The sequence below is a fragment of the Rhinoraja longicauda genome, chromosome 37 (genome assembly GCF_053455715.1).
Source record: "Rhinoraja longicauda isolate Sanriku21f chromosome 37, sRhiLon1.1, whole genome shotgun sequence".
Classification (NCBI taxonomy): Eukaryota; Metazoa; Chordata; class Chondrichthyes; order Rajiformes; family Arhynchobatidae; genus Rhinoraja; species Rhinoraja longicauda.
In genome coordinates, this window is record NC_135989.1 from 18,635,069 (window position 1) to 18,656,672 (window position 21,604).

Genomic DNA, 21,604 nt, shown 5'->3' on the forward strand with positions numbered 1-21,604 from the left:
TCTGGGGTCACCATGAACCCCAGCCCCAGACCACAGATACCAGGGTCACCATGAACCCCAGCCCCAGACCACAGACTCTAGGGTCACCATGAACCCCAGACCACAGACTCTAGGGTCAACACATGATTAACCCCTAACTGCCCTGTGAAATGGCCCAGGGGCTGTCGGTTCAACGGCACAAAAGGATGGACGTTGAATATCGCCCTCGCCACCAATGGTCACTGTGCATGAGCAAAACAAAGCTTCAGATTCCTTCAGAGATTCAATCCTAACTCACCCAAAACGCTCTCCAGTTGCATCCCTGCAAACATCCTGGGATTTCTCCCATTTGGGGCCTGTTGGCCACCAATGGTTGACAAGGCTTGGGTTTCTGGGAGCTTTGCCCCATCTTGCACTCATCACGCCCCTGAACCCTGAACAGTCTGTCACGTGAGGTGGATTAGAGTCAATTCTGGGGTCAATGTCCCATGAAATGAGCCGGGCCGTCAGTGATTGAATGTGAATGCATGTTGTCTTTGGTACGGATAGGTCACAGCGTTGCATTTGATGAATGCTCCACTGATGCGTGTGGCAGCAAAGCTCAGGCTTCTACCTTTGGTCAAAGGGCAGGACAAAGGTGCAGCGGGTAGTGCAGCTGCCGCAGTGTTTGCGGAGGCATCGGGAGCATTGACGTTTCGAGTCGAGACTGGAGATGTTGATCGGAGATGTTGACCGGAGATGTTGACCGGAAATGTTGACCGGAGATGTTGACCGGAGATGTTGACCGGAGAGGTTGACCTGAGATGTTGACCGGAGAGGTTGACCTGAGATGTTGACCAGAGATGTTGACCGGAGATGTTGACCGGAGATGTTGACCTGAGATGTTGACCAGAGATGTTGACCGGGGAGGTTGACCAGAGATGTTGACCTGTGATATGGAGCTGAGATGTTGACCATCACTTTGTCACCACGGGCACTGTTTGATCGACTGAGTCCTTCCACAATTGATTCCTTGATCCAGATTCCAGAACCTGCAGTTTCTTGTGCCTCCAATAATAAGCCTTACTCGATAGCATTGCGTTCCCTCACGATGATACAGAGTATAAAGTGCAGAGATGCTGCGAATGATTATAGTGACGAATATTTAACATGCAATTTCCGTGCTGAGATAGAAAGCATTGAGCTTGTATCAGAATGTGATGGTGAAACGTGTTGAGTGGGAGAGAGAAGTACTTGTGCTCTCAACACACAAAACAGCTACAAGGATGATTGCAGAGGTGTGACAAAAGATTTGGGGGGAAGAGCAGAATCATGTGGAAGATGTAAATGTGAAGATGGACTTCCAAAGAGGACGTGGAGGTGGGGAGGCAAGTGCAGAATGCAAAGCATCAGTCTGAAGAAGGGTCTCGACCCAAAATATTACCCATTCCTTCTCTCCAGAGATGCTGCCTGCCTCGCTGAGTTACTCCAGCAGTTTGTGTCTACGCTGCAGTATCCATTGGTGGAGAGAGTGGACATGGGCTATTGGGATGGAGATGCAGAGAGGAGGGGGAGGCTGTGAGCTAGGGGTTGTTGGCGGGTGGGCTTCATGCACAAGATGAGAACAGGTGAGGACCTACACACCAGCCACAGGGCTGGACGTCCACAGCAAGTCATGTAGGCCGAGCAGATTGCTCCTGATAGCCAAATCCAAAGCACCAAAACGCTGTGAATTACATTTAGAAGTGTTTGCAACAACCTGCATTGAGCTGTCACAATCTGCATTGAGCTGCCACAACCTCCATCGTGGTACCACAACCTACCACAACCTCCATTGTGGTACCACAACCTGCATCGTGCTGCCATAACCTGCATCGTGCTGCCATAACCTGCCACAACCTCCATCGTGGTACCACAACCTCCATCGTGGTACCACAACCTACCACAACCTCCATCGTGGTACCACAACCTCCATCGAGCTACCACAACCTCCATCGAGCTACCACAACCTGCATCGTGGTACCACAACCTACCACAACCTCCATCGTGGTACCACAACCTGCATCGTGCTGCCATAACCTGCATCGTGCTGCCATAACCTGCCACAACCTCCATCGTGCTGCCACAACCTCCATCGTGGTACCACAACCTGCATCGTGCTGCCATAACCTGCCACAACCTCCATCGAGCTGCCACAACCTCCATCGTGGTACCACAACCTGCATCGTGCTGCCATAACCTGCCACAACCTCCATCGAGCTGCCACAACCTCCATCGTGGTACCACAACCTACCACAACCTGCATCGTGCTGCCATAACCTGCCACAACCTCCATTGTGGTACCACAACCTCCATCGTGGTACCACAACCTCCATCGTGGTACCACAACCTACCACAACCTCCATCGTGGTACCACAACCTGCATCGTGGTACCACAACCTGCATCGTGCTGCCATAACCTGCCACAACCTTCATCGAGCTGCCACAATGCAGGATACCTGCCCAGCAGGAAACATGAAGAACTTGTTTAGCTCCCTTAGTGTGACAGAGGGGTCAAGGATGGAGCCTTCACGTCGCGGCCCTGTTTCCACCAATCTTTCCACCGCCACGCACAAGAAGCACAAGAAGCACATTGTACGCAGATGCCGAGAAGTGTATTCAGCTCTGGCTGGACAATCTCTAATCTTGTGATGTGGATTCGATAAGAAGTGTCACAGAGTCACACAGCACAGAAACAGGCCCTTCAGCCCAACCCATCCATGGCAAGGTGTCTCATCTAAGCTCATCGCATTTTCATACAGTACACTTGGCCCACATCCCTCCAACAATATCCATGTTAACATGTTGATTGGCCACTGTCAATGGTCCCAAGTGTGTCAGTGAGTGACGTGATCCCTGGGTGAGGGGGAATCAAGGGGAGAGTGAAGGGGAATAACGTGGGATTACTGCAGAGTGCTCAGGGATCGCTGGACTCAGCAGTCCGAGGGAGTTGTCCATGATTCAGCTTCCAGAGTTCGGACTTTGACCTTGGAACAGCTGCAACAGTGGAGCGCTGGAGTACAACGCTGAGCTGGAGGGAGGCAGGGGTCTCTGAGGTTTGTCGGAGTGGAGGAGGATCTCGAGGTTGGTGGACGTGAAATTGTTTGTAAACTGGGATAGAATTAGCCAGCTGGGAGGATGATCATAAATCATGTAATTGGAGCAGAATCAGGCCATTCAGCCCATCAAGTCTACTCCACCATTCAATCATGGCTGATCTATCTCTCCCTCCTAACCCCAGCGTGTGCGTGTGCGTGAGCCTGTGCGTGAATGTGTGTGTGTGTGAGCGTGTGTGTGTGTGAGCGTGTGTGTGTGTGGGTGTGTGGGTGTGCATGTGCGTGTGCATGTGCGTGTGCCTTCTCCCCATAACCTCCCGCGCCAGGCAGTGGTGAGCAAGGAGTGTGTGAGCGAGTGTGTGAGCGTGTGTGTGAGCGTGTGTGTGAGCGTGTGTGTGTGTGAGCGTGTGTGTGTGTGAGCGTGTGTGTGTGTGGGCGTGTGCGTGTACATGTGCGTGAGCCTGTGCGTGAGCCTGTGCGTGAATGTGAGTGTGTGTGTGAGCGTGTACGTGAGCGTGTGCGTGAGCGTGTGTGTGAGCGTGTGCGTGAGCGTGTGCGTGAGCGTGTGCGTGAGCCTGTGCGTGAATGTGTGTGTGTGTGAGCGTGTGTGTGTGTGAGCGTGTGTGTGTGTGGGTGTGTGGGTGTGCATGTGCGTGTGCATGTGCGTGAGCATGTGTGTGAACGTGTGTGTGAGCGTGTGTGTGAGCGTGTGTGTGAACGTGTGTATGAGCGTGTGTGTGTGTGTGGGCGTGTGTGTGAGCGTGTGTGTGTGTGTGGGCGTGTGTGTGGGCGTGTGTGTGAGCGTGTGTGTGAGCGTGTGTGTGAGCGTGTGTGTCCATCCCAGTGAGCAGCCTGAGCAGTCTGGAGCCACAAACATCTTGTTAAGTGACCGTGCTTCATGTGAAGTCTTCCTGCCTGTGGTGCATCTGATGGGAAGTGGGTGTGAGTTTAGGATCATCAGTTCGTGGTTCGATATTGAGCAGGGCCTGAGGGTAAAGCAATCTGAAAATGTCAGCTGCCGCTCTTTAAAAAAAATCCAAAAATGTTAAAGTTCAAATAGCAGAGAGTTTTTAATGTAAACCTGGTAGATTACCATTTGACATACGTGCTATTAGAAAATAAATTGTTCAGTTTTGCGCTACTGAATGAAACAATTGGCCCAAATGCTGTCAGAAAATGATATCTAATGCTTTCCATTGTCAACCTTCAATGTTGCATCCACAAACATTGGAAATGTGGTATGCAGAGAGGTGAGGACTTCAGTGAATGGGCAGATGGAGGAGTTGAGATTTAATACAGAGAAGTGTGAATTGATGCAATTGGCAGATAATGGTTACAAGGGAGAGTGTAGGAAGAAAGAGACCTGGATTCATCGTGCACGATCCCTGGAAGTGGCAGAGCATGTTGTCATGTGTGTATGATCCTGGGGTTCTCAGATAGAGGCAGGATAGCAGGGAGGTGAACAAATAGAACCTATTCCCCAAGAAGGATACGAAGGCGTGAGAGAGGGTGCTGAGATTTACCAGAACCAGGGGTTTCAGCTCTGAAGTTTAGATTGGAAAAGGTGGGGTTGTTCACCTGGTTACAAAGAGATTAGAAGGAGGTGGACTAGGTTCAGAGAGAGGAACATAGGACACCTGTTCTCATTGGTAAATGGTTCAACCATCAGGAGAAGAAATTTAAAGTTTTGGACAAAAGGGACTAGGAGGTTGATTGGATAGAGTCCAGTCAAACAGAAATAAATTCATCCACGTTGTAAATGTGGAAATGGAATCAAATGTGAACTGGTGAAGCCCAACGTGACAGTGTACCATAGAGTGATCCAGCGTAGAAACAGGCCCTTCAGCCCACTGAGTGCATTCACACATCAAGCATCCATTTACACCAATCTTCCATTAATACCATTTTTTCTTTCTTCCCATATCCTCATCACTCCCCTCACATTCCACCACTCACCAATACACTGAAGGCCCATGTGACCCACAGACCTGCATGTGGTAGGAAACCAGAGCACCTAGAGTCAGAGCGAAGAACATGCAAACTCCACACTGACAGTGCTGGAGGTCAGGATTGAACCAGGTCTCTGCCGTTGAGAGGCAGCAGCCCTATTAGTCACAACCCTGCACCATGTCTCAGATGGAAAATTGAACCAGAATTTCACCCGATATCCAATGGCCACTGGCCCAATCTGCCCAGAATGTGACATCTGATGGACCGATATACCTGGACGTACAGAGCTGAGCATGTTAACAATTCAGCTCTAAACCAACCAATCCATTATTGGAAGTCTCACATTCAAATCACTGAGCACCGGCCTCTGATTCCCTTTCATTAACATCTCTGCTTTCAACCTTCCTCCTCTCCCAAAGTCACGACTGAACCTTTGGTCATTTCTTTACGTTTTCTGATGCAGTTTGGGCCACAACCCTGAGAACATTATTAGATCTCTTGGGACGTTTTACAGCGCTAACAGCCCGATACAAATACAATTGTTGCATGAATCTCCACGCTAAAATAATGCTGAAAGGTTTGCAGGAATAATGCAAAATTATAACGCCTGCAAAACCAGAACAGGTGAAGATTGAAGAGCAATATATTGGAAGTCTTTAAAACGATGGTTGGATTTGATCGGGTAGATAATCAGAGGTATCTCCAGTTTCTTGGGGAGATCAGAACTTGTGCTGAAAATGTGAGACTGCCACAAACGAAACCCAGAGTGTGGTGGGAATGTTCAACCTGCCCCTCCCCATCCCTGGGACCAGCACAGTGGCCAGCTGAGTAGTGCTTACAAATACCTAGACCACTGCGCAAGTGAATGAGAAAGAATCAATCACCACATCGGCCTCATTGAGCTCTACCAATGTAGACCTTAAAGTGGACAGACACAACTCAGCGGGACAGACAGCATCTCTGGAGAAAAGAAACAGGTGACGTTTTGGGTCCTTTTCACTTCTTCAGACATTATAGTGAGCGTGATCACATAGACCACAGGCATCATCTCCTGTGATGTCACGTAGAAGTGGTTCTAACGCTCGATGATGGAAGGTTACGTGGTTCGGTTGGACAGAAGCACCAGGTGAATGAAACGCAGCCAATGGCAGCACGGCCCAGAGAAGCCAATGGCGTGTGCCATAGAGCGGCCAATGGCAGCTCATCATGGAGCGGCCAATGGCGTGTGCCATAGAGCGGCCAATGGCAGCTCATCATGGAACGGCCAATGGGAGTGCATCATGGAGCGGCCAGTGGCGTGTGCCATAGAGCGGCCAATGGCGTGTGTCATGGAGCGGCTCATCATGGAGCGGCCAGTGGCGTGTGCCATAGAGCGCCCAATGGCAGCTCATCATGGAGCGGCCAATGGCAGCTCATCATAGAGTGGCCAATGGCAGCTCATCATGGAGCGGCCAATGGGAGTGCATCATGGAGCGGCCAATGGGAGTGCATCATGGAGCGGCCAATGGGAGTGCATCATTGACTGGCCAATGGCAGCTCATGGAGCGGCCAATGGCGTGTGTCATGGAGCGGCCAATGGCAGCTCGTCATGGAGCGGCCAATGGCGTGTGTCATGGAGCGGCCAATGGCGTGTGTCATGGAGCAGCCAATGACAGCTCATCATGGAGCGGCCAATGGTGTGTGTCATGGAGCAGCCAATGGCAGCTCGTCATAGAGCGGCCAATGGCAGCTCATCATAGAGTGGCCAATGGCAGCTCATCATGGAGCGGCCAATGGTGTGTGTCATGGAGCGGCCAATGGGAGTGCATCATGGAGCGGCCAATGGGAGTGCATCATTGAGTGGCCAATGGCAGCTCATGGAGCGGCCAATGGCGTGTGTCATGGAGCGGCCAATGGCAGCTCGTCATGGAGCGGCCAATGGCAGCTCGTCATGGAGCGGCCAATGGCAGCTCATCATGGAGCCAATGGCAGTGCTGTCACGGAGTGTTTTACGCTTTATTTCGCCAGTTGTCTGGGAGTTTGAAACACTCATTGGCAAAGGCCCCCCTCTCCCCTCGCTGGCTTTGATCTGTCTCCGTGCACTGACTGAATAATTGATGGCAGACTTTTTAAAAGCCTTTATTTCAGTTTATCCTTCGGAAACGCAGTCTGTCAAGAGATCAGTTATTCCAATCCCAAGAGCCTCTAATGTGGAAATTCATTACAGACTTGAGGTCTGTGATTCTGAGACTGAATCAGTGCAGCTGTGAGATTACTTAGGGTCACCTCCTACTGAGGCCATTCAGCCCATTGAGCATATGTTGACCATTTATTTACACAGTGTTCCACTAATCCCATTTAATTCTCCCCATATTCCCATCACTCTCCCACATACTCTACCCTCCAACTAAAAGGCCAACTTACAGAAGCCAACTGATTGACCAACCGTGGTTCACACAAAATGCTGGAGTAACTCAGCAGGTCAGGCAGCATCTCGGGAGAGAAGGAATGGGTGACGTTTCGGGTGGAGACCCTTCTTCAGACTGAAGGGTCTTGACCCGAAACGTCACCCATTCCTTCTCTCCTGAGATGCTGCCTGACCTGCTGAGTTACTCCAGCATTTTGTGTCTATCTTCAATTTGGACCAGCATCTGCAGTTACAATCCGGCACGACCAACCGTAGTTCGGTTGTCTGAACAATGTGGGCCGGCTTGTGTAAGGGGAGAGTGTGGACACCCATCAGGGCCATCACCGGGACCTGCTACAGATGGACGGGATTCCCATGAACCAACATACACACTGAATCCAGTGGTTCAAGCTGTGCCTCAGACCAAAGGCAACAGCAACCACACCACCCCTGACCTCTGCCCAAGCCTGACTCCTGCAGAATCCTGCAATCTTGACCCAAAACCCTGCCATCTTGACCCAAAACCCTGCCTCCTCCAACGCAGCCTGTCCTACAGATTTCCTCCATTCCAGCATCTATCACAACGTTTATGAAACAATCAGACAGGTACATGTATAGCACAGGTTTAGAGGGATATGGGCCAAAACTGGGCAGGTGGGACTAGTGTAGATGGGACATGTTGGTCGGTGTGGGCAAGTTGGGTGAAAAGGCCTGTTTCCACACCCCATCACTCTATGACTCCAAGTGGAGAATGTTCCATCACACTCCTGACGTGCCTTGAAGGTGTGTGAGTGTGAGTGTGCGTGCGTGTGTGTGAGTGTGTCAGTATGTGTGTTTGTGTGAGTGTGTGTGGGTTGGGGTGTGTGTGCGTTAGTGTGTGTGGGATTGTGTGGGGGTGTGGGTGTGTGTCTGCACGTGTGTGTGGGGGTTTGTGTGCGTGAATGTGTGTGTGTGTGAGTGCGTGTCAGTATGTGTGTTTGTGTGTGAGTGTGTGTGGGTTGGGGTGTGGGGGTGTGTGGGGGTGTGGGTGTGTTTGTATATGGGTTAGTGGGTGTGAGTGTGGTTTGTGTGTGTGTGTGTGTGTGTGTGGGGGTTTGTGTGCGTGAATGTGTGTGTGTGTCTGCACGTGTGTGTGTGTGCGCATCAGTGGGTGTGTTTGTGTGTGTGGGTTTGTGTGTGTGCATCAGTGTGAGTGTGTCAACACGTGTTTGTGTGCGTGTGAGAGGGTTTCTGTGTGTTTTTATTTTGTAAAGGGAAGGTTAGGAGTAAATTGCGAAGTCTTTGTGTAAGTGAAATTGTTTTCCTTCACACAGCATGGGTCTGCTGCTCAGTGCAGGGCCACAACAATGCTTGTTTGTGCTTCTGGATTCCTTTTCTTTTCCTATTTATCTTTAAAAAAAGGTAAATGATTTGAATACAAATGATCTACTTCATTGGAACGAGAGCCTTTCATCTAGATATTTGAGAAAAGCATTATTTTAATATTGCAGAATTTGTCTCAAGCTGAGATGAGTGAATTGCCACACAGACCCTTACATCCTTAAATTAAGACGGAAATGCTTAAATGGGTTTATTTATCCTGTGGTCTTGTGAATAAAACACTAATTACTGTATGTGCTGGGAAGAACATTCCAGAAACCATGTGAGGCATTATTTATTTGGACATTAGCCTGATAAAGATAATCGTTTTGTTGTAGATTTATTTTTAAACCAGTGCCCAAGGCTAACCTTCCTTGTGCTACCATAGGTGCAGGACAAAAAAGCTTTTCACTGTACCTCACTCGGTACACCTGACTAATACGGGTGTCAGGGGTTATGGGGAGAAGGTAGGAGAATGGGGTTAGGAGGGAGAGATAGATCAGCCATGATTGAATGGTGGAGTAGACTTGATGGGCCGAATGGCCTAATTCTGCTCCTATCACTTACGAACTCACTTATGAACACTCACTAACGGTGTGTGGGGAAATACATTCACTGCATTGTTTCCAGACTGACCAGCAATGATCTTATTTCCATCACTCCCATTTCTGAGCTCTCATTTCATGACTCGCTAGGACTGTCGAACTGTGGGGATGGTTCCTGCCCTCACCTTCTCCAGGGCAGTCAGTTCCCAACATCCTCCTCGGGTTGTGTGGAATAATTATCCTGCATTCCTAGCTAATCCTTCCACCCACCACCCTAAAGATGTAGCCCTGGTTAAGCTTTTCATTGTGCCTCGCTCGGTACACGTGACAATAAACTAAACTGAAACTGAAACGGGTGAGAGGGAATCGGCCCCTTCTTTCTACCTTCTCCAAGCCACTCATAATTTTCTATCTTCAAAAGTATAAAAGACTAAAAATTAAATTGAGGAAGAATTTCTATGAAGTTTAAATCCTCTCATTCACGGCATCAATATACAATGGCTTCTGCCCAACCATCCACCCCGGCAGTCTCCATGAGCAGCCAACCAGTTGGTGTCCTAACCAGTTGGTGTCCTAACCCCCCCTCCCTGCAGAGAGAGAGAGCTGGATAGAGCTCTTAAGGATAGCGGAGTCAGGGGGTATGGGGAGAAGGCAGGAACGGGGTACTGATTGAGAATGATCAGTCATGATCACATTGAATGGCGGTGCTGGCTCGAAGGGCCGAATGGCCTCCTCCTGCACCTATTGTCTATTGTCTATTGTCAGATGTTGCCTCACCTGCTGTTTATCCTATTCCTGTTTAAACATTATGATATTCCCTTTATCCTGTATCTGTTCACTGTAGATGGCTTGATTGTAATCATGTACAGTCTTCTCTCTGATTGGGTAGCACGCAACAAAAAAGCTTTTCGCTGTACAAGTGACAATATTAAACAAATCTAGAAACATAACTAGAATTTGGTCACACCGTTAATCTGCGTAGATATCACCTTCCCTCCCTGCAATCTCCACTGCTGATTAGTTTAAGACAGTGCCCTACAATTACCAATGGCTGGTGCAGTCTTTGCTTGTTTGCCCATGCACTAATGACCAGTGTGTGTCAATCCCACTGTCGTTCTGAATGTCCCACACACCCATGTTACTGCCATGTTACATACTACTGGGAATTGTAAATTCCCAATGGACTTTACAGGTCACAGCTCTCTCGAGGGGCTAGTGGAATCAAGGGATATGGGGAGAAGGCACGGGTTACTGATTGTGGATGATCAGTCATGATCCCAATGAATGGTGGTGCTGGCTCGAAGGGCCTAATGGCCTCCTCCTGCACCTATTGTCTATGTTTCTATGTCACTATTCCAAAATGTGAGATATGGAATTTACGTGAAAAAAATAAATAAATCAACACACCAATGATCCTTTTTACAACGTGCATTTCTTCACGCATGTACAGATGATGCGACTTCATATGATGGGAAATCACAACAGGGCATGTTTTCCGGGATGCAGCCACTGCAATGCATGGGGCCACCGTACCTGCAGTGCATTCAACCTGTGACCAGGAAGAATTTCCACCTTAACTCAGCTATTTCCCCTCCGGACAGTGCTCGACATGCAAAGCATTCTCCTCTGCTTTCTGATCTCAACAACATCTCTGACTGCGTCTTGCTCTGTCAGAGGTAACCCTTTATTCCACCCTTCTCTTCCTACCATCTCCCCAACAAAGAGTCAACCTGTTTTCTCCCTTTTCCAGCTCCAATTAATTTTATTGACCTGATGCATTAACTGATCTCTTTCCACAGATGTTGTCTGACTTGCCGAGTGTTTTGAGCATTCCTGGTTTTAATTGTGAATTTCCATCTGTCATCTTGTAAAACCATTTAGTACACATCTTCTATGTCTCCTCGTAATCTTGCTCTCGAGAGAACTTTGCCAGCTCTAGCAAACATACACAATAGCTTGCATTACTTAGCATGTTTCATGTAAAGGCAAAATTGGATTCCGAGAAGGTTTGCAAGATGGATTCCTGAGAGCAGGTGAACTTATTTAAATATCTAAGATTTGAAGGGGGCTTGATGGCGTAGATGTTGGGCCATGTTTCCTCTCACAGAGAATTAACATCTGGGGCCTTCAGAATATATTGGGGATGAGGAAGAATTTATTTCCAAAGGTTGTGACTCTTTGGAGTTCTCTTCCCTGGAGAGCTGTAGGGGTTTGGTCACTGTATACAGTGCAAGGGAGATTGATTTTGCTCCACATTGGAGTCGGGTGTTGCAGGAATTGGGCAGCATAGTGGAGCTCATGCTGAGATCAGGTAGGTGGTGATGGCACTGCCTGGTGGTGGAGATGGCCAACTCTTCCCTTGCCTACTCCCGTGATGTAAAGTTTGCAGACATAGTTGCTGTCTGAAGGTGATGATCATGAAACAGCAGTGAGTCGTGCCTGGGGTTGCAAATCTCATTGTCTTGCCAATGAAAGTCCTAAAATACTTGACATTGCTCCTGCTATGATATGATATTAACAATTGCATTTATTCTATGGTGAATGCAATTAACAGAAGACTTGAAATGTCCACAAGGCAGTAATATTATTGAGGCGCTGTTTTGAACTAAGACAAAATATTCCGGAGATTCAAAACATTGGAAGTTCTCAGTGTTTGCTCAAGAGTGAAGTCAAACTTGTTTATTGAGTGGGGCAAGAAGGTCAAACTGGGCTGCCCACCTGCAAGACCCACCCAGAACCTGAGGTGAAGGCACCAATGCTAGAATTCAGTCAAACCTTGATCCTTTTTCAATTGCTTCCAAAATGATAGTACAGAATAGTTGTTTCCTTGCCCAAGAGGCCGGGAGTTGTGAGCTGGGGTTTATGAATACAGTGGGATCTGCTTTAGATCATATTCATTCAAACCTCCCAGCCTGGGCCAGAGATACTGGTATAAAAAGTGACATTCGGCCCACTGGACCTGTGCTATCACCCAACAGAGCAATGGGATTGGTCCTTCATAACCCCCTGGAACCCTCTGACATTGTTCTCCCCCGTTTGCCCCCATGATCTGCACCCAACCCTTCTCTCATTCTCACACATCAAGCGATCTGCAAATTACGCTTGTGGTCAGGGTTCCTGTCTCCCAACACCACATACCTGGGGAAGGACATTAATCTGGTTCTGTATTTGACCGTTCCGCTCTGAACTAAAGGGAACATTGTAATCCTCAGCTTCCACCTGTCGCACTCAGAAGTCTGATGGTCTGGGATTACAGTTTGGCCATCATCACCTGAGCTAGGTGAGGTGCTGCTCTGGCCGGGTATCTCCACCTTCACACTCTGGTCCATTGTAATACAGGCCATTTATAAGGACATGGGGAGCAGGTGCAGGAGTGGATCTGTTGGGCCTTGGAGCCGCTCTAATGGTGGTGAGGGTCACGGCCAAACTCCTCATTCCCATGGTCCTGCACTCTCCCCTTGGTCCCCACTACCATACCTGCCTCCACCACCACCTCTGACAGCATGTTCCACGCCCTCACCACCTTCTGTATAAAAAGTCTTGGGCCCCATACCTCCTTTAAACTTTACTCCTCACATCTTAAAACCATGTCCTCCAGTCTTTGACATTTCCACCCTGACAAGAAATGTTCTGACTGTCTACCTTATCTATTCCTCCAATAAACTCCTTTCAGGTTTTCCCTCAACCACTGATGCATCAAAGAAAATATCCAAGTTTATCCAACCTCTCCTTGTAGCTGAAACCCTCTAATCCAGGCAGCCTTCTGGTAAACCTTTCCAAAGGTTTCCCTTCTGCACCCTTTCCAAAGCCTCCACATCCTTCTTGCAATGGGGCGACCGGAACTGCACACAATACTCCAAATGTGGCCTGACCAACGTTGTATACAGCTACAATATGACTTTACTCGTACACAAAAACAGGGATGTGATGTGGAGACTCTACAAGACGCTGGTCGGGCCACATTTGGAATATTGTGAGTAATGTTTGGCACCATATCCAAGGAAGGATGTGTTGGCTCTGGAGGTTTACAAGAATGACCCCAGGAATGAGTGGGTTAACATATGATGAGCGTTTGTCAGCACTGGGCCTGTACTCGCTGGAGTTTAGAAGAATGAGGGGGGACCTCATTGAAACACAGAATAGTGAAAGGCTTGGATAGAGTGGATGTGGAGAGAATGTTTCCACGAGTGGGAGAGTCTAGGACCAGAGGGCACAGCCTCAGAATGAAAGGATGTTCTTTTAGGAAGGAGATGAGAGGAATTTCTTTAGTCAGAGGGTGGTGAATCTGTGGAATTCTTTGCCACAGAAGGCTGTGGAGGCAAAGTCAGTGGATATTTTTAAGGCAGAGATAGATAGATTCTTGATTGTACAGGTATCGGAGGTTATGGGGAGAAGGCAGGGGAATGGGGGTTGAAGGGAGAGATAGATCAGCCATGATTGATTAGTGGAATAGACTTGATGATCCGAGTGGCCCAATTCTGCTCGTATCACTTATGATCTTATGAAACAGGCCCTTCAGCCCAACTTGCCCATGCCAACCTAGATGCCCAATCTACACTTGTCCCACCTGCCCGTGTTTGGTCCATATCTCACTAAACCTTTTCTTTCATGTAACTGTCCAAATGACTTTCAATGTTGTATAGGGCCAGCCTCAACTACCTCCTCCGGCAGCTTGTTCCATACACCCACCACCCTCTGTGTGAAAAAGTCCCCCCCCCCCTCAGGTTCCTATTAAATCATTCCCCTCTCATTTTAAACCTATGCCCTCTGGTTCTTGATTCCTCTACCCTGTAGAAGGGAGTGTGACCATCGAATGTCCAGACGGAAAGGTGGAGCATGTGAGGGAGAAATGTGCAGGGTTGTGACAAGGCAATGGCCAGACTTTAGGGATTTCAGTGGCAAGAGTTAGCCTTGAAAAGATGGGCAGAAAGGCCATGGGCAGCACGGTTAGTGCTCGATGGGATAGGACTGGTGGGACAGGATAGACCCAATGGACTGAATGGCCTCTTCTGTGCTGTGATTGGTAAATACGTCTCATCCTCTGCTCGAAGATAGACACACAAGTGCTGGAGAAACTCCACAGGTCAGGCAGCATCTTTGGAGGAAGGAATGGGTGACGCTTCAGGTCAGGACTGATCATCCGCTGCCCATTGCGTTCCTGGTATAATTCCTTCCTCCCTGCAGGTTTCATGAAGAAACCTCGATCATGTTGATTTGCAATGGTGTGGCAGAAGTGAGGGCCGCACTGCATTGGCAGGGAAGACCAAGGAAACTAAGGGCGGTGTAAGATTGTTCAATGTTGGGTGCGGTATGTTAGTATTTTACACGTTTTGAAATCTGCTGATGAAACTGGTTCACAGCTCCCGTGTCTGTGGGTTCTGTGACAAGTGCAGACAATGGGAGAAGATGGACAGCCAGGGGTGTGTGTGTTGGATGCTGAGAAACGAGGAGGGTTGAAGGTGACAAACTTTGACGTGAAGAGCAGTAACTGCGGTCTCCCGCAAACCGAGAGATCGTCCCAAATTCCACCCACTTTCTCCAGGCATTGAAATCCTTGAATAATTAATTCTGAGCAGAAACCTTATTAAACGAGAAAGATTGCTGCATGCAGAAAGGCATCTGTGTCCGATCGAAGATTTCTGCCGGCAAGCAAGAAATTCCTAATGGAAGAAGTCTGTACAAAACGAGAGTGAGATCGCTGGCGATTCAGGACCACGGTCAGGGACATTGAAACACAAGGTTCTCATGAAGGAAATGGCTCAACACAGCATCACTGATCTCTGACAATTTATTAGCAGAAGATAAAACACTGCGGTGATTTCACCGACGAACCACTCCTCGATCTGAACAGATCTCCCCCTCCCCCCACTACAATATTGCCAATCCCATCTCTCAGCATTTTGACAAAACCTCCAGCTTATTAAACATTGCAAGAACTCAAATATAAATTTACGGTAGCGAGCGAGAGACAGAGCGACTTAAAGCGAGATAGATTTTTATAAAAATGAAAAGACTCTGGTCCCTGTGGAAGTCAGCGATGATTCCTTTCCTCTGGGCAGTTACAGGAAACCAGATCAAAGCCTTTTACTATTGTTACAGTAACAACATCCACCCTTCAGGTCTCTGTACAGATATGGACATTACAAACAAAAGCCATCAGCCTACTATCCACCAGCGAGAGGAATAAAATCACAATGTCCCATCCAAAGGTAGCGAACAAAATTGGCCAACCCACACCACCGATTATATATTAAAGAAAGATCTCATCGCCTACACCTACCAGAGCTTTCTTCCTGCGATCAAACTGCACCAACGTCATACCTTGGCCGGCAGTGAGTGCCGATCTCACAGGACACCTTGCTTCAGCCTTCAAATCCCAAGTTGCCAATCTATCAGCACTCACAACTGTCAGCAGGTCTGATGTGCATCAAGCAGAACCTTAACTGTCCCGACCCAACCCCTTAACCCCCACCACTCCTCCTCATGCGTAGAATTATCTACATTTCAGGCTGGAAATAAATCACGTCCCGTTTCTATATTTTTTTGGGAGGAGGGGGAGGGGGGGCAACATTATAAAATATTCACACGTCGAACTTCAAACACGAAACAGCAACCAAATTGTACCTTGAATGCAGAGCGAGGGGAATCTTCCCTTGTGTGCGAGCATCTGTTCATTCTCGTGGCATGCGCCATTCTGTTTGAGGGAAACAAGATTGCAGCTCTCCCACGGGGAACAGGAGTGTGTGTGTGTGTGTGTGTGTGTGAGAGAGAGAGAGGGAGAGAGAGAGAGGGAGAGGGAGGGAGAAAATAGATGAGAGGCAGAACGAATAAGACAAAGATGCAAAGGACAAGGGAGATGTTGGATGTTGAGGGGAGAAGGGGATGCCGCTGATGTTAACCATTGAGTGCTCAGAATGAGGTATCAATATTTTCCCATGTTGTTATTCTGAATTGCAGTTTCACAGCGTGTTGGTTTGAAGGGAGGTAGCACCTTGCTTCTACAAGTAACATAAAGTGGCAGGGCTTTTGTACGGTGCCAGTGGGAATCATCTCCTCACCTTTCTCTAAAGCACACTGCATTGCACAAAGGCAGGGCAGCATAACCAGTTGTCAGGGGACATTGTTCACCTGCGGTACCAAGAGCTTCAACAGCTCATGACCAAACCCATCAGGGGGTTTTAAAGACAAATAGCCCCTTTTTGGGTTCAAACTCTGAGCATGTTGCAAGCCAATAACATCCTGGATCTTTACCTTTGTAATGTAGAGAAGGTGAGACCATTGCTGTTGTAATGATGATGCTTCTAAAATGTTTTATTGGATGCAATATTTGGAGAAGGTGGGTCATCGTTGTTGAAGTCTTCCCTGGACAGGGCAGATGTCAGGTCCAGCAGGAGTAGTGCCCTCTTACAGAGGGCAGTGGTTCTTTGGAATCCCCTAGTGCAGGGTGTGGTGGAGGCAAGAACATCTCAAGCACTTAATGTGGGAGAGGGTGCTGGGTGCTGGGTGGGTCGTGGGTGCTGGGTGGGTCGTGGGTGCTGGGTGGGTCGTGGGTGCTGGGTGCGTCGTGGGTGCTGGGTGGGTCGTGGGTGCTGGGTGCGTCGTGGGTGCTGGGTGGTGTGGGATGGGTGCAGGGTGGGTGATGGGTGTGTGTTGGGGTGCTGGAGAGTCGGTGGTGTGTGCTGGGTGCAGGATGGGTGAGTGGTGTGTGCTGGGTAGTGGTTGGTGGGTGTGCAGTGGGTGCTGGGTGGGTGCTGGGTGGGTGCTGGGTGGTGACAGGATCAGCAGTTACTGGTGACTCCTGCCGAGGGAGCAAGGTGCTGGTGAGGTTGACGATGACCAGGGTCCACCACAGAAGGTGGTGGTCTCCACTCAGGCAGTAACCTGGACTGAGGGATGATCTGGTTCCGGCTAGTCCAGAGATGACTGATGCAGTTTGGGCGATGTGTGGACTCTCCTACAGAAGGTGGGTGGCAACGAACAAACTGCTGGAGGAACTCAGTGGGATGAGCAGCATCTGTGGAGGCAAAGTGCGGTTGGCATTTTGAGTTGAGAACTTGCATCAGGACCTGCAGGCAGTGAAGGTACAGCAGGCAGGGATGTTTGAAATGTTCTACAAATGTTCTACAAATGTTCTATGTTTGACAGGGATGTTTGAAATGCTCTACACAGAAACATAGAAAATAAATGCAGTAGGCCATTCGGCCCTTCAAGCCAGCACCGCCATTCAATATGATCATGGCTGATCATCTAAAATCAGTACCCCGTTCCTGCTTTTTCCCCATATCCCTTGATTCCTTTAGCCCCAAGAGCTATATCTAACTCTCTCAAATACATCCAGTGAATTGGCCTCCACTGCCTTCAGTGGCAGAGAATTCCACAGATTCACAACTCTCTGGCTGAAAAAGTTTTTCATCAACTCAGTTCTAAATGGCCTACCCCTTATTCTTAAACTATGACCCCTGGTTCTGGACTCCCCCAACATGGGGAACATTTTTTCTGCATCTAGCCTATGTAATCCCTTAAGAATTTTATATATTTCTATAAGATCCCCTCTAAATCCTTCTAAATTCCAGTGAATATAAGCCCAATCGATCCATTGTTTCATCATATGTCAGTCCCGCCATCCCGGTAATTAACCTGGTGAACCTACGCTGCACTCCCTCAATAGCAAGAATGTCCTTCCTCAAATTAGGAGACCAAAACTGCACACAATACTCCAGGTGTGGTCTCACCAGGGCCCTGTACAACTGCAGTAGGACTTCCTTGCTCCGAAACTCAAATCCTCACGCTATGAAGGCCAACATGCCGTTAGCTTTCTTCACTGCCTGCTGTACCTGCATGCTTACTTTCAGTGACTGATGTACAAGGACACCTAGGTCTCATTGTACCTCCCCTTTTCCTAACCTGCCTTGTTCTTGCCACCAAAGTGGATAACCTCGCATTTATCCACATTATACTGCATCTGCCATGTATCTGCCCACTCACCCAACCTATCCAAGTCACCCTGCAGCCTCATAGCATCCTCCTCACAGCTCACACTGACACCCAGCTTTGTGTCATCTGCAAACATGGAGATGTTACATTTAATTCCTTCATCTACATCGTTAACATATATTGTAAATAACTGGGGTCCCAGCACCGAGCTTTGTGGCACCCCACTAGTCACTGCCTGCCATTCTGAAAAGGACCCGTTAATTCCTACTCTTTGCTTCCTGCCTGCCAACCAGTTCTCTGTCCATTTCAATATCCTTTACCCCCAAAACCATGTGCTCTAATTTTGCACACTAATCTCTTGTGTGGGACCTTGTCAAAGGCTTTTTGAAAGTCCAGATACATCACGTCCACTGGCCCTCCCTTATCCATTCTACTTGTTACATCCTCAAAAAAGTCCAGAAGATTAGTCAAGCATGATTTCTGTGCTCCTCTGATGTTTATCTTGCCTCAGTGTGTGTGTGTGTGCGTGTCTATGTGCGTGTCTGTGTGCGTGTGCATTAGTGCATGTGTGTGTACGTGCTTGGATGTTTGTGTGCGTGTGCTTGTGTGTGCGTGTGTGTTAGTGCATGTGTGTGTACGTGCTTGGATGCGTGTGTGCGTGTGCGTGTGTCCACCTGTTTGCCTCAGTGCCTTCCTGAAGATCTTTCTGGTTTATGACTGTTTGGGGTCCAAGGATTCCATTGCATTGTGTGAGGAGTGGAGATCAGTTTATTGTAGCATCATGCTCGACACGGACATTGTGGGCCGAACGGCCTGTTTCTCTGCTGTACTGCCCTCTAATGTTTTATGTTCTATGTACACACGTCAACAATAAACATATTACCTGGGTCCTGGTGGGAACTTATTGGGTGCAAATACATCATCAAAATTGGCACTGGATTTCATAAACAACAGTGAGTTACCAACAAAACAGTTTTGTTGACTGTTTGGAATCTCAGAATTTTCTCAAGGCTATGGAACGTTGAGTAAATGCAACTCCTTTTTTTTTCTGGAGAGGGGAACAGTTTTGTCCAGTGGAGAATCTTACAACAATCCCAGGTGGTCGGAGAGAGAAGCTGTGAATGGAAACAATGCTCTTTGAGATGAACTAGCTTTGTTTATTATTGTCACGTACTGAGGTACAGCAAAAAGCTTCTGTTTGTGTGCTGTGCAGTCAAAGAAAAGATTATATCTGATTACAAGACCAAGAACAGAAAAAGCTGCAAACATTCATCTGGTCAGACAGCATCTGTGGAGAGAGACAAGTTAACAGTTGTTAACCACATACACTAGTTAACCACATACACTAGTTAACCACATTTACACTAGTTAACCACATACACTAGTTAACCACATACACTAGTTAATCACATACACTAACCACATACACTAGTTAACCACATTTACACTAGTTAACCACATTTACACTAGTTAATCACATACACTAGTTAACCACATACACTAGTTAACCATATACACTAGTTAACCACATTTACACTAGTTAACCACATACACTAGTTAACCACATTACACTAGTTAACCACATACACTAGTTAACCACATACACTAGTTAACCACATACACTAGTTTGCTCCTTCGCACGAAGGACAATTTACAGAAATCAATCAACCTGCAATCCTGTACATCTTTGGAATGTGGGAGGAAACCGAAGCACCCGGAGAAAACCCACGCGGTCACAAGGAGAACGTACAAACTCCGTATAGACAGCACCCGTGATCTGAAGAAGGGTCTCGACCCGAAATGTCACACATTCCTTCTCTCCAGAGATACTGCCTGACCTGCTGAGTTACTCCAGCATTTTGTGGCACCCGTGGTCAGGATCAAACCAAGATCTCTGGCGCTGTGAGGCAGCAACTCTACCGCTGTGCCACTAACTTCTTACACTCCTGTACATAAGTTTGATTGTGCATATGTTGAGTAAGATCGTTACTGAGCTGCTTGCAAAAAGAGGGGTTTCCCTGTAACTAGGTAGGTGTGGCAATAAAGTCCCTTTGACCCATTGACCCCAGGGGCGATGAGTATTTCTGCGCCAACCTCTCTGGCCACTGACCAGACGACTCGGTGACGTTGACACAAGAGGCGTTGACTTGACTCCACTGGCCGGGGAGCGAGGTGTCTCTGACACTGAGGGATGGCTGGAACCGTCTGTACAATGTACCACAGTGCAGACAGAACTTTACAAATGATCCCTCTCTCATCTGAGGCACCTTTACAACTCACACATGCCTGTGAATTATGGATCTTTTAGTTACTAGAAGCCGGTGTTACCATGGGAATTTTCAGGAGCCACTACTCCTACTCCTTGGCCTCCCCTGTTAGGTTTTAGAAAGAATGGATAACATTTTCTTTTTGTCTCGGCTTTGATTTATGAATAGTTTTTGTTTCCTGTGATGTTAGACTCAGTCAGAGCTCTCTCTGCAAGTAAGGAGTTTCCACCCAGCTGACAGTTCCACACAGGTACATTCCCCAGTGATGGTCATTCCTCATCGCTGGTGCCCCATCCAGCCTCCCCATACCCACACCCAGGGTAGCGGGCTAACGAGGACAGAAGTACAGTGACCTTCACCCAGAGGCATGCAGGCGCTCTGGAGGCAGGGTCAGTGAGGAATGGAGTCAGCTCCTACACACTGCGGCAGAGTCCTGGTGAGGGGAGATGGTAGTGAGGGTTGGAAGCCCAGCTCTGTCTGGGAGTGGCTGATGGTGTCCTCAGTGTTTAACTGTTTACATTTCTTGCGCCAGACACAAGCATTTAATTAGATAATTTCTGAGACTGCAAGTGAAGTGTAAATGTTAACAAACTCGCAATGTAAAGGAGTGAAAATTGGATTTTGAAGATTTTTGTTTGTTCTAATATTCTTGCCTCATCAGGGTTGCAATGTTTCCTATTCCTAATTTCCAATATTCTAGAACAATCTGCCAGACAGTTCCCTGATCAACACTGGGGTGAAAATCGGAAATAAAATGAAACAACTTTGTCAGAAACAGAAAAGTTGCCAAGGTGTTAAAGTGTGAGGACCATCCCGTGCCTTGTTTGGACATTGAGTGTAACTTGTTGTGAGGGAGGTGTCCCTGGAAAGGTTGCTCATTGCTGTCCCCTCTCACCCTGGCCATGACTATGGGGGGGGTCACCACTGTGTGGTCAAGCTCCTTCCACACAGAGAAGGGCAGGACAGGCTCCACTCCAAACACCAGCACGGGATGGGGAGTGAGAAGGGCCTCGACCAGAAACATCACCCATTTCTTCTCTCCAGAGACACTGCCCGTCCCGCTGAGTTACTCCAGCATTTTGTGTCTATCTTTGACGGGGAATGAGTTGG

The 21,604-nt window shown here is 48.1% G+C and overlaps 1 protein-coding gene across 4 annotated transcripts in view; it reads right to left on the reverse strand.

Annotated features, from left to right (window-relative positions):
* Positions 1-16,046, reverse strand: part of elavl3 (ELAV like neuron-specific RNA binding protein 3) — a 135,311-nt gene extending 119,265 nt beyond the window's left edge. Inside the window, exon 1 of one of the 4 annotated variants that reach the window (XM_078429555.1) lies at positions 15,918-16,046. In XM_078429555.1, the coding sequence (XP_078285681.1) occupies positions 15,918-15,986 (69 nt within the window). In that variant the 5' untranslated portion in view covers positions 15,987-16,046. Of the gene's footprint in view, positions 1-15,573; positions 15,681-15,917 lie in introns of those variants that run through there. The other 3 variants (XM_078429556.1, XM_078429557.1, XM_078429558.1) reach the window with 3 other exon arrangements.
* Positions 16,047-21,604: the final 5,558 nt, after the last annotated feature.